The 12062-nt window shown below is 35.5% G+C and overlaps 3 protein-coding genes across 3 annotated transcripts in view; 2 read left to right on the top strand and 1 right to left on the bottom strand.

Moving 5' to 3' along the window:
- The window catches only part of LOC111496195 (protein DETOXIFICATION 27-like), a 4211-nt gene extending 950 nt beyond the window's left edge, over nucleotides 1–3261 (bottom strand). The window contains exons 1-8 of the mRNA XM_023146553.1: nucleotides 2764–3261; nucleotides 2136–2677; nucleotides 1973–2059; nucleotides 1846–1902; nucleotides 1523–1761; nucleotides 1326–1444; nucleotides 1148–1237; nucleotides 46–143 (exon numbers count right to left, since the gene is read on the bottom strand). Of these exons, the coding sequence (XP_023002321.1) occupies nucleotides 72–143; nucleotides 1148–1237; nucleotides 1326–1444; nucleotides 1523–1761; nucleotides 1846–1902; nucleotides 1973–2059; nucleotides 2136–2677; nucleotides 2764–3042 (1485 nt within the window). The 5' untranslated portion in view covers nucleotides 3043–3261 and the 3' untranslated portion in view covers nucleotides 46–71. The remainder of the gene's footprint in view (nucleotides 1–45; nucleotides 144–1147; nucleotides 1238–1325; nucleotides 1445–1522; nucleotides 1762–1845; nucleotides 1903–1972; nucleotides 2060–2135; nucleotides 2678–2763) is intronic.
- Nucleotides 3262–6100: 2839 nt separating this feature from the next.
- LOC111496257 (purine permease 3-like) lies at nucleotides 6101–7978 on the top strand. The gene is made up of 3 exons (XM_023146636.1): nucleotides 6101–6847; nucleotides 7482–7864; nucleotides 7898–7978. The coding sequence occupies exons 1-2, from the start codon at nucleotides 6143–6145 to the stop codon at nucleotides 7833–7835; spliced, it is 1059 nt and encodes a 352-aa protein (XP_023002404.1). The 5' UTR covers nucleotides 6101–6142; the 3' UTR covers nucleotides 7836–7864; nucleotides 7898–7978.
- A 1796-nt stretch (nucleotides 7979–9774) lies between these two features.
- On the top strand, nucleotides 9775–11727 carry LOC111496309 (esterase FUS5-like). The gene is made up of 6 exons (XM_023146717.1): nucleotides 9775–10135; nucleotides 10216–10314; nucleotides 10396–10437; nucleotides 10648–10774; nucleotides 11296–11397; nucleotides 11492–11727. The coding sequence occupies exons 1-6, from the start codon at nucleotides 9854–9856 to the stop codon at nucleotides 11557–11559; spliced, it is 720 nt and encodes a 239-aa protein (XP_023002485.1). The 5' UTR covers nucleotides 9775–9853; the 3' UTR covers nucleotides 11560–11727.
- The last annotated feature ends 335 nt before the right edge of the window (nucleotides 11728–12062 follow it).

Genomic DNA, 12062 nt, shown 5'->3' with positions numbered 1-12062 from the left:
AAAAAAAAAAAAAAAAAAAAAAAAAAAAAAAAAAAAAAAAAAAAAAAAAAAAAAAAAAGAAAAGACAAAATTCAGGCAAGAAGAGGCTTGTCGTTTTGTTGAGGACTCGTCCACTCTTCCACATGTTCTTGTGCTTTCTCCGCCTGAAATTAAGGTTAATAAACAATTACGTTGGATTCAATTAACGGTAACAGCTAAGCCTACTGCTAGTAGATATTGTCCACTTTGGCCTGTTCCGTATCGTCACCAGCCTCACGGTTTTAAAATGTGTTTAGTAGGGAGAGGTTCCACGTCCTTATATGATGAATGTTTCGTTTCCCTCTCCAACTGATGTGAGATCTCACAATTCAGCTCCCTAGGGGCAACTGTGTCTTCTACGAAGAGGTTTTCACACCAAGAATGTTTTGTCCTCTCTCCAGAGTCTGCTGGGAAAGGTTTCAACACCCTTATAAAAAATGTTTTGTTCACTTCTCTAACAAATGTGAGATCTCACAATCCACCCCTTTGAAGGCCCAACGTTCTCGCTAACACACTGCTCGGTGTCAGGCTCTGATACCATTTGTAACAGCCTAAATATCCACCGTTAATAGACATTGTCTATTTTGGTCTGTTACGCATTGTCACTAGCCTCACGATTTTAAAACGCATCTACTTGAGAGAGGTTTCCACATCCTTACAAGGGATGCTTTGTTCTTCTCTCCAACCGATGTGAGATCTCACAATCCACCCCCTTTAAGGTCAGCGTCTTCGATGGCACACTGCCCGATGTCTGGCTTTCATACCATTTGTAACAGCAGCCTAAACCACTGCTAGTAGATCTTGTCTGCTAATGAGAGCTCTCCACACCTAGGAATACTTTGTTCCCTTCTCCAACTTACGTGAGATCTCACAATCCACAGCCAGCGTCCTCGCTGGAACACCGCCCGATGTCTAGCTTTTAATATCATTTGTTCCAGCTCAAACCCACCACTAGCATATATATTACTTTAGCTCGTTACATATCACTATCATCCTCACGATTTTAAAACAGATAGACCCTAATAAAAGAATGTTTCCTTCTCCTTTCCAACCAATATGATATCTCACATCAACCAATTCAATAACTCAATTGGATAATCAAAATCAAAGTTTAATATTCGAGATTTACCTCTCGATCCCAATTAGTCCTCACGGTGATAATCACTAATATAATCGTTTGAACAGCAGTGCCTCCAAAGATCATTCCACCCCAAATACCCTTCAAACACACAAAAAAGTTTCAAATTTTTCAATCAACATATAGAATCATTCAAGAACATATTGAACATTAAAAGAGTAACCCTTACCAATACACCAGAGTGTAAAACCCATTCCATGATGAACCCAAGAGGGAGCCCTATGACATAATAGCAGCCAATATTTATATACGCAACCCAAGACTGCCAGCCTGATCCAACCGCTACGCCTGCGTTCATCAACAAACAACACCATTTACTTCTTCATTCAAACACAATTATGATGTCTTTTATGGTGTCGGCCTAACCTGAAAGAACTGGCTGGATGCTGTTCAAGAGAATGGTGATAGCTAGCAAGCTTGACAGTGTGCCCACAGCCTCCACCACGCTGCTGCTGGTTGTGAAAATTAAAGCAATTTTGTCGTGAAGAACCATTATAACAACGCATATCACTACTCCAATCACTGTCGACTGTGCCACTGCGACAATTGTCGCAAATTTGGCTTCTTTCCCATTGCCAGCTCCCAGCTCATTCGCCACCCGTACTCTGTTTATTTCATACGTTTCAAACTTTAAGAACTTTTCATCTCTTGTTATGGAAATTAAGTATGACAGGAGAGAAAGATTATACCCAACTCCGGCGAAGAATGCTAAAGGAATCATCATCTCCCATCCATTGATGCTCATGCTGCACGAATTTGACACAAAATTCAGTTAAAAAAACCAAGTTTTTTGGATTTTCAAAGAGATTTGTATACCATATGGACAATGCATCAACGGCTACTGTGGCATTCTTTAAATTCCCTGTCATCAAAACGAGTATCCTGTAATACCAATTTTCCGAGCTGCAAATGCCCATAAGAAATGAAGTTAATATAACGTGCAAATGAACAGAACAGAGCAAAACAGAGCATGGGTTACCATAGCATGAGGCCAGCAGCTGCGGAGAGTTTAGTGAAATCCCAAAGCCCGTGAAAGGCTTGAACGGAGAAGCCAGTCCAAGTTAAAGGACACCAACCACCGACAGTGTAGATATACAATCCCAAAACCAAAACCCACCAAGAAATATCCAGAGCTATGGCGGCGCCAATTACACCAAGCTCAAGAACATAAATCAAAACCCAACTAGCAACGATATTAACTACTAATCCAGCTAAAGAAACCCAAGCGATCACTTGGGTTTTGAGTTGGCATTGCAAAAACCTCTGTAATGGAAATTGAAACGCGAAGCTGAAATGAAGGGGTATTAACCAAAGCACCACAACCCCTGATTGCTCTGCTACGTCGTCGGCTTGGCCTAGCAGTTTCAGAAGGGGTGTGGCGTAGAAGTACACAGGGAGTAAGAAGAAACAACAGAGGGTTAGAACGATCCATGAACGCTGCAAATAGATACCCAACATGTGGTATCGTCTTGCTCCAAATGCTTGCCCACACAGCGTCTCTAGCGCACTTGCCATACCCAACTGAAGTTCAAAACAGAGGAAAGAAACAGGGGATCGATCAAATTTGGCGATGAAACAGAATATTGATTCAAAATTGAATGACTTACCAGAAGGCCGAAATTGAATCCGACAATTACAGTGTTGGCGATGGAAATGGAAGCGAGTTCGACGTCACCCAAATGACCGGCGAAAGCTTGGGTGATGATGTTCATGGAGAAGCTCGCGACACGGCTGAATATGGAAGGGCCGACGATTAGCCATAGCTTCTGGGTTTCGACCCAAAATTTGTATATGAAATCCTCACTTCGATTCACAGCTATATTGTGTTTGGGCGAGAGGAGGGGCTGATTGGGACCGTCGCGATCGGCTCTAACAACAGCACCCATTTGTAAGAAACAGAGGAAAAACAGAGAGTGGGTTTGAAAACAGAGGAAGATCCATTGAATTTATAACGAGTCGGCGGCTCAACTCCCACGCAGCAATTGGGTGCTGTTCTTCCTTTCATAACAAATGATTATCTTTATAAAATATGATGTTTAATTGTCGGAGAGTTCAAAATGGAATGAACAAGTTGATTATAAAAAGATGAACTTTTTGATAAGAAAGTTGATGGTGGTCAACTTAGACGGCAAAGTTTAAGGAACCAAAACCCAACGTGGGTTTTTAATAAAGTTATAACATAAAAAAAAATTAAATCAAAACATGTGACTAGAGTGACACGTGGGTTTTTAATATATGCATAATAATTAAGTTACATAGTTTATTATAATTTTTAAATTAATATCAGTTCTGGCCTTTACACGAGTCTAATATTATCTATTTTTAATGGAGTTTATATACCTATGATATTCCCGTTAATCAGCTCATTACCGGAATACTCTCAACTTGGAGTACCCATGATCAGTAAAGTTCAAATGGGGTGAAATCAAACTCCTTCCCGTGTTGATAAGCACTTAATTCTAGTTGGTAAAGTTCCAACACATTTTAGTCCCTTTTGAATCCTTTTAAGTAACTGCTCCGTGTTGGTTCGAGCCAATCGCTCACATGGGAGGAATTACCCTAATCTTTTGGTAAGTTCTAGTGGGTAATGATTTCCTCTTATCTAGCATTGTGATAAAAGGAAGTGAGTTAAATATAAGGACCTCGGGTATAAATGGTTGATAATTGGTATTATATTTAACGAAAGTAAATTGAAGGTATCAAGAGATCTCGAGTACAAAAGTCGAGGGACGATATTCATAACGATATACAACTAGTATCGAGACGCTATGGTACAAAGGTCAAAGATTGATATTTGTTGTATGCATATTAGAGATATTATGGTTCCTAGGCGTGAATGTTAGGGATCAATATTCCTTATATACAAGTATCAGAGATATTATGCTTACGTACGAAGATATGAGATCCCACATCGATTGGAGAAGAGAACGAAACATGTTTATAAGAGTGTGAAAATCTTTCCTTAGCAGACACGTTTTAAAAACTTTGAGTGAAAGTTCGAAAATAAAATCCAAAGAAAAAAATATCTACTAGCAATGAACTTGGAGCAATAAATTCACGGTGTCAGTGTCTACAATCCAAAAACAACAAAAGAGGGTTGAAATGGAAGCGAATACTCAGCCGCACTTGTGCCCAACCAACCACATGGGCACTAGAAAAGCCACTTCATGTGTCAAAAGCTCAAGTGGTCGTGTTGGTTATCATGGCTAGGGTGGACCAAGTTGAGGCAGAGATGGTTACTATTTTTGATTGTGATAGTGTTGGGTGACTTTTGAAAGGATGGTTGGTAACAGATAACATTTTGTAAAGTGATTGTTAAGGAATCTAGTTGTGTTTCTTGTACATTATATGACTAAGACGTCTCATACATAGGATTCAGATCAGGATTTGGAATCCAGATTCTACATACCAATACGAGTTATTCCAGTAAGTCCAACAGTAAAATTACTTCAAATAAACCATGTTTAACAATAAAATTCCTATAATTGATATAAATAGTAATTTTTATTTCCTTAAATATTTTTTTAGTCATTTTATTATCAAAATTACTCTCATTTAGATAGGATCTCAGTATCATTTTTTTATTCGGATGTCACAAAGTTGGTATTAGATACGAACTTTATAAAGACACGAATATAAAAAAGTTAGAGACTAAATTATTAAGTTAACTTTAGGATAAATTTACTTTATTATTAAATATTTATTAAAAAAAAAAAAGGAAGTTGCCTTTTTAGGAAAAGGAAATATAAAGGGAGTGTATGAATAAATGCGGCCTTTTTCTACTAGGAAATTTTCAAATTTTTTATTAAAAAAAAAAAAGCTTTCTTAATTTTTTGTGACTTAAAAATATATTTTAAATTAATATTATTCATTGGAAACCACGTACAACGTAATAAAAATATTCCTTATTTTTTAAAATTAATAAGGATTTCTTGAAGTGGAAATTTGTTACCCAAAATCAGTAATTACGGTGCACGTGGCACCCATGCGTGACACACATCCTTTCTTTTTTTCCAACAAAATTATATGTAAAAAGGATATTGAAATTTGTTAAATTACATATTAAATCCAAAATTAAACTTTTTAGAGTTTATTTCGTTAATAAAATTTAAATATAAGGAACTGATTCACTGTGTGTAGTTTGACTTTTTACTGTCAAGCAATTGTATTTTTTACCGAATTTCTTGTTACTCACGTCAGTGATCGTGTCTCTTTTTTTATTTTTTATAATATAGTTCTTGGGAAGAAGAATTTTGATAATTTAAAAAAAGAATTAAAGTGAAATTGGTGAAGATAATTATGAAGAGGATGAAGGGTAAATTTCAAACTGCGACAGCTAAGAGAATGGGCCACAAAGTTCGCAATTTCAAACCCACTCTATTTTGTCAACGCTGGGCCCACATTGGTTCTAAAATAATAAAATAATAAAATAATAAAATAAAAGACATAAATTAATGGAAAGCTCTGCTATTATGCCGTCCGGTCATTATTTTCGTGATGGCGATCTAAATTATGCCCACTACTAAGTTTTATCAATGGTTTATATTAAATTTAAAAAAAGAAATGCATTTTTATTTACTATCTAATTTTAAATATATATATTCATTGTCAAACAAAAAGTTTGAAGATAATCATATCTATTTATGGTGGGCTGAAATTGTTACAGATAGTATCAGAAGCGATACTGGATGATGTGATGTGTTATTAAAGACTGAACCTCTGAATTGAGTTCATTGTTTAAGTTGGAAAAATTATCAACTCGAACGGCCAAAAACAAGAAACAAAATAGAAAATACAAACTACTAATTTGTTTTATATATATATAGAAGAAAATAATAATTTGGTATTGAATTATATTTCCACCTTGGTTGGTTAATGACCATTCTGTCCCCACTTGTTATCTTCTCTACTTCCCTTAAAACGGACACTCAAAGTCTTTATGGCGAAGACAATGAAGGAATAGTAGAGTAGAAACAGAGCGCCGCCATGAAAAGGGCTCTTCTTCTTTTCAACTGCCTTTTGTTGGCCGTCGGAAACTGCGGCGGTCCGTTGATTATGCGGTTATATTTCGTCCACGGCGGGAAGCGCGTGTGGCTCTCCAGCTGGCTGGAAACCGGTGGCTGGCCGATTATTTTCATCCCGTTGATATTTAGTTACTTCCACCGCCGCCGTTCCGCCACCCTGGAGTCATCGGAATCTTCCAACAAAACGAAGATGATTTTCATGAAGCCGCGGCTGTTTTTGGCCTCCGCCGTCATCGGCATCATCACCGGCTTCGACGATTATTTGTACGCTTACGGCGTGGCTCGGCTGCCGGTTTCAACTTCGGCATTGATTATCGCCACCCAGCTGGCGTTCACAGCCGGTTTTGCTTACCTACTAGTCAAACAGAAATTCACATCTTATTCGATAAACGCCGTCGTTTTAGTAACAATTGGAGGCGCGGTACTTGCATTGCACACGAGTGGAGACCGCCCCGCCGGAGTATCCACCAAACAGTACATCGCCGGATTCTTGATGACGCTAGCCGCGGCGGCGTTGTACGGATTCGTTCTGCCGCTTGTGGAATTAACTTACAAAAAATCCCGACAGCGAATTACGTACACCTTAGTGCTGGAAATTCAGCTGGTATTGTCTTTCTTCGCCACCGTCGTCTGCACCGTCGGGATGTTGGCCAACAACGATATTAAGGTAATAAAAATCCAATATTTTCTCAAATTAAATCAGTTTTTTATGGGTTTTTATTATTAATTGTGTTAAGCTCTCGTGATTTTGTTTTGGACTCACCCAGAAAGCAGTTAAAGGTGAACTTCCTTCCAAAAATTATCTTTTCAAACAAAGTATACTATAAAACCTCGTCGGAGGCTTATGGAGCTATCGAAGAGCATCCTCTTAATCGAGGCTCGACTACTTTTCTAAAGTCCTCGAACAAAATACACCATTTGTTTGACACTTGAGTCACTCTTGACCATGAAGTTTGTTCGAGGGTTCCAAAGAAAGGAGTCGAACCTCAATTAAAAGGAGGCTATTCGAGAGCTCTATAAGCCTCAGGGGATGCTTATATATACTTTGTTCTATGAGAGGATTGTTGAGGATTATTGGGTGAGTTCTACGTCGGTTAATTTAGTGGAAGATCATGAGTTTATAAAGCCTAAAACAAAGCAATAAGAACTTATGCTTAAAGTAAACAATATCTTACCGACTCCACCTAATCATTCCACCTAATCATTGATATCCAACTGGTATGATATTGTCTAATTAAGATAATAAAAATGGAATCTTTTTGAGAAATTAAATAATGGGTTTTGATTATTAATTACCACAGGCGATTCCTAGAGAAGCGGCAGAATTTGGACCAGGGGAGACGACATACTACGTGGTTTTAGCCTGCAGCGCCATAGCTTGGCAAGGGTTCTTCTTGGGAGCCATCGGAGTTATTTTCAGCTCGTCGTCTCTGTTTTCCGGCATGGTAATCGCAGTTCTATTGCCGGTGACTGAGATTCTAGGAGTTATTATATTCAAGGAGAGGTTTGAGGCGGAGAAGGGAGTTTCTTTGGCTCTAAATCTTTGGGGTTTTGTGTCTTATTTCTATGGTGATATTAAGAACAATAAAAACAACAATCTTGAGCTGCAACTCCAGAAGACTGAAGCTACAACTACTCAAATTTCAAGTGTTTGACATCCTTTTATGTAACTTTATGCTTTATGCTGTCTCTATTAACCTTTCCATATTGTAAATGTTTGGAAATTGGTAAAGATGATATAAAGTAATAATAACTTGGTCGGACATAAAAAAAAGTAGCATTATTTTTTTCTTTAGTAGCTAAACACCAGGCGATGTATCAGCGAGGAGGCTGAGCCTCGAAGGGGAGTGGACAGTAGACCATGTGCCAACAAGAACGCTGGCTCCAGGGGTGGATTAGGGTGTCTCATGAGTGCCAGCAAGGAGCCTAAGCCCTGAAAGTGGGTGGATTGAGAGATTTCACGTCAGTTGAGAAGAAGAATGAAGCATTGTTTATAAGGGTGTTGAAATTTCTCCCCTAATAGAAGAGTTTTAAAAAACGAAAGCCCAACAAAAATAATATCGGTGGGCTTGGGCTGTTACACCATTTCAAACACAAATGTACGTAGCCCATTTGGCTTCTTTTTTTCATCTTTTTCCATATCAACCTAAACATGGATTAATTAATTAAAACATTATAACTTTTGATTAAAAAAAATTAAAACATAAATATATTCAAATGGTTTGAACTTAAAATGATGATGACGACAATGATAGTAAAGTCTTTCTACCCTTAGCTATGGAGCCGGAGTACCATTATTAGAGGGTTTAGATAAGCTTTTTCAAGTCCTTCTACCGAAACTTATACGAATCGACAGAAATAATTTCTAAACTCTAAACTAAACCATTAAGGGATAAGCATTATTGAAATTTTTTTGAAGTTTAAATATATTTTTAAAAATTTTAGAAATATTTTTAAATAAAGTATACTTTTATTACAATAATAGTTATAATAAATAATAATTTTTTGTAATTATATTAGATACTTATTAACGCTTTTCTTTTACTTATATATTAAATATTACATTGAAACTTATAAAATATAATGCAATAGGTATGATCTTTGTTTACACCAAACCATCTATTATTTCATTAACTTTTATTTATTAATAAAATATCTTTTACCTGCACCCGTGCAGCACGTGGTTTTTGTTTTGCTCTCTTATTTATGCTTTCTTATTTATTAAATATTATCTGTTTTGGCCGATTACATATTGCCTACAACTTTACCATTTTGAAAGTCATTTATTAGGAAGATATTTTCACACGATGTTTTGTTCCTTTGGGACCTCACAATCCACCTCTTTGAGAGTTAACGTCTTCACTGGTATGCCTTTCATATCTAGCTATGATACTATTTGTAACCGCTCAAACTCACTGCTAGCAAATATTGTCTGTTTTGGTTCATTATTTATCATCGTCAACCTCATAGTTTTAAACGTGTTTACTAATAAAAGGTTTTCACACACTTATAAGAAATGTTTTTTTCCCCTCTCCAACAAATGTGGAACCTCACATAAAATTTGTGATAATAACAACTGACACGTTCATTGTAGTCTTCTGTATCTTTACCATCTATCGTCCTTTTACATCAATTGTTGATAATAACATATCTTCGAATTTGTAGAAGATTATTGGGAGAAGTCTATCCTTTCCCACCTTATTTATAAGTAAGGAATACATCTTAGAGCTTATGAGCTTTAAATTTCGGGATTTATTTAAAATATTCAATAACTTATTTATAATAATGTGGCTAATTTATTATTGTTACTCTGTGACGGTCCTATTTTTTGAACGTGCACGTGCTAAATCTGCTCAATTTCTTCTTCCGTCAGGTATGGTTACCTGATGCTATGGAGGGTCCTACCTACGACTCTTATACATGTTGCTACCGTCATGAATCTAATAGCCTTTATAAGTATAATAACCGTACTATTTGGAGCTACTTTAGCTCTTGCTCAAAAAGATATTAGGAGAATTTTAGCCTATTCTACAATGGTTTCGGTTTTGGAACTATAACGGAATCTATCTCTTAATCCCGAAAATACCCCTTTCCCCATGAAATAAACAAATAAATAAATCCCCTAGCCATTTCTAGAAGAGGTGAAATTGGGGATAGGAAAAATCTTGACAGAATGAGTTCATTTTCCCTTACCGTCTGCTCTCACCATCTTCATGCAGCGATTCGGAAACCGAGATCTCCAGGATTCAATTTACAAAGAAAACCTAGATTTCTTTGCCTCCATGGCTTCCGAACCAGCGGTGAAATCCTGAAGAAGCAGCTCGGAAAATGGCCGGCGTCCGTCCTCGATCAACTCGATCTCCAGTTTCTCGACGCTCCATTTCCTGCAGAAGGAAGTTCCGACGTTGAGAAATTTTTCGATCCTCCTTATTTCGAGTGGTTTCAATTCAATGCGGTGCGGTTGCTTGATCTAATTTCATTTCGCCTATCTCAAACTCATTCTCAATCGATTAACTTATTTCCTCTGTTCTTCAGGCTTTCACAGAACATCGAAATCTCGAGGAGTGTCTCTCGTTCATCGAGGATTACATGCTTAATCACCAACCATTTGATGGAATCCTCGGTTTCTCACAGGTAATTGGCCAAATGAAGCTTAATCGACTAACAATCTGGAGATGAATTTCTCAATTTCAATCTGTTAGCAAACATTTTCAGGGGGCGATGTTATCTGCCGCGCTACCGGGACTTCAAGCAACGGTAAACAAACAAATCTCTGATCATTTGAATCTTTCAATTCAGCTTTGAACACAACATTTTTGTTCATTTTTTCTTTTTTAGAAACACTCATTTCTTAAGAGTAGAGTAAGGATATTTATAACATACGATAAACAATTTTTTTTTTTTAAATATTCTAAAACAATTAAGTATATTTATTTGTAAGAAATGGTTTGGATTAATCGATTGCAGGGAGCTGGTCTGACAAAAGTCCCCAAGATCAAGTTCGTGATCATCATCAGCGGAGCCATATTCAACCAATTTCTGCCTGACAAAGCTTTCTCGACTTCCATTGGCTGCCCATCCCTCCATTTTCTAAGTACGCTCCACATTTTCAAATATTCAATTTTATATATATTTTATTATTATTATTAATGAGTTATATTTTAATTATGTGATTATTTATTTTTTTTCTTCTTTGTTAATATAAATTTATTTAAAGTTAAATAATAAAAATATCTCTAAAAAAAATATTTATAAATTTTCAAAAGTTTTATTTTTAAATTAAAAAAAATCTTAGTTAGTTTTAAATTTTAATACTATATTAAAAAATTACTCATGAAATTTAATATTATTAATAAAAGAACTTTTTTTTAACAGAGGGTATTTTTAAAATCTTTCTCAAAATTAAAATTATTTTTTTAAGTAAATATTAATCTTTTTTTTAGGTCAAAGGATGTTTTTTAGTTTTTTTTTTTTTTTAATGTTCAAAGGTATTATTGTAGTGCAAAATTTAAGATTATTTCTATCCATTTAGTTTTAATTGCTAAATTATATAAAAATGATGAATAAATTCTCGAGTAGATAATCAACTTTGAGGTTATTAAATGGTGGTGACAGGTGAGCAAGACCCTATGAGGCGCTATGGAGTGAAGCTGCTGGAATCATTTATCGAGCCATTAGTAATTTATCATTCTCAAGGCCACGTAGTACCTACACTCGGTAACAACATTTAATTCAACTAATTCACATTTATTTTCTTAATTCCTTATGATAATTTATATTATGTTATCAGCTTTTTATTTTATATTTTCAGATTGCAAAGCTGTGAAGATTATGCAGACTTTCATTGATATGATTTCAAATCCATCCATGTTTAATTAAACTATCAATTATGCATAACAATAATTGTAATAACGGTGGTGAGAAGGTTTGCTTAATCCACCACACGTAAATAGTGTATGAAAGTTCTCTATTTATAGTCAAATAAATTAAAAGAGATGAAGATAGTAATATATGGAAAGATAACTATGGCAAGAAGATGTTTATTTATATCTAGATATTTGTCTATAATAAAATATTAAATATAATATATATGGTAAACTATGACATTTTTTAAATTACCCTCAATCTATGAATCATCGTCGTGATATATTTTAGTCATTTTATTTTAATTATAATATGAAATTCTTATAAAAAGTTATATATTTTTTGTTTTTGGAAAAAAACATTTAAAAAAGAGGGGAGACGATGAGGGGAAGAAAAATGGACAAAAAAAATTCAAAATTCAAATCAAGGCGTTTGACGGTTTGACCCCTACATTTCCGACCGTTAGAAAGGTCCCGCATATTTTGCATTATTTGTCTTTTTTTTTTTTTTTTTTTTTT

The sequence above is a fragment of the Cucurbita maxima genome, unplaced genomic scaffold (genome assembly GCF_002738345.1).
Source record: "Cucurbita maxima cultivar Rimu unplaced genomic scaffold, Cmax_1.0 Cma_Scf00022, whole genome shotgun sequence".
Taxonomy (NCBI): Eukaryota; Viridiplantae; Streptophyta; class Magnoliopsida; order Cucurbitales; family Cucurbitaceae; genus Cucurbita; species Cucurbita maxima.
This window is presented reverse-complemented; position numbering and strand designations above follow the sequence as displayed.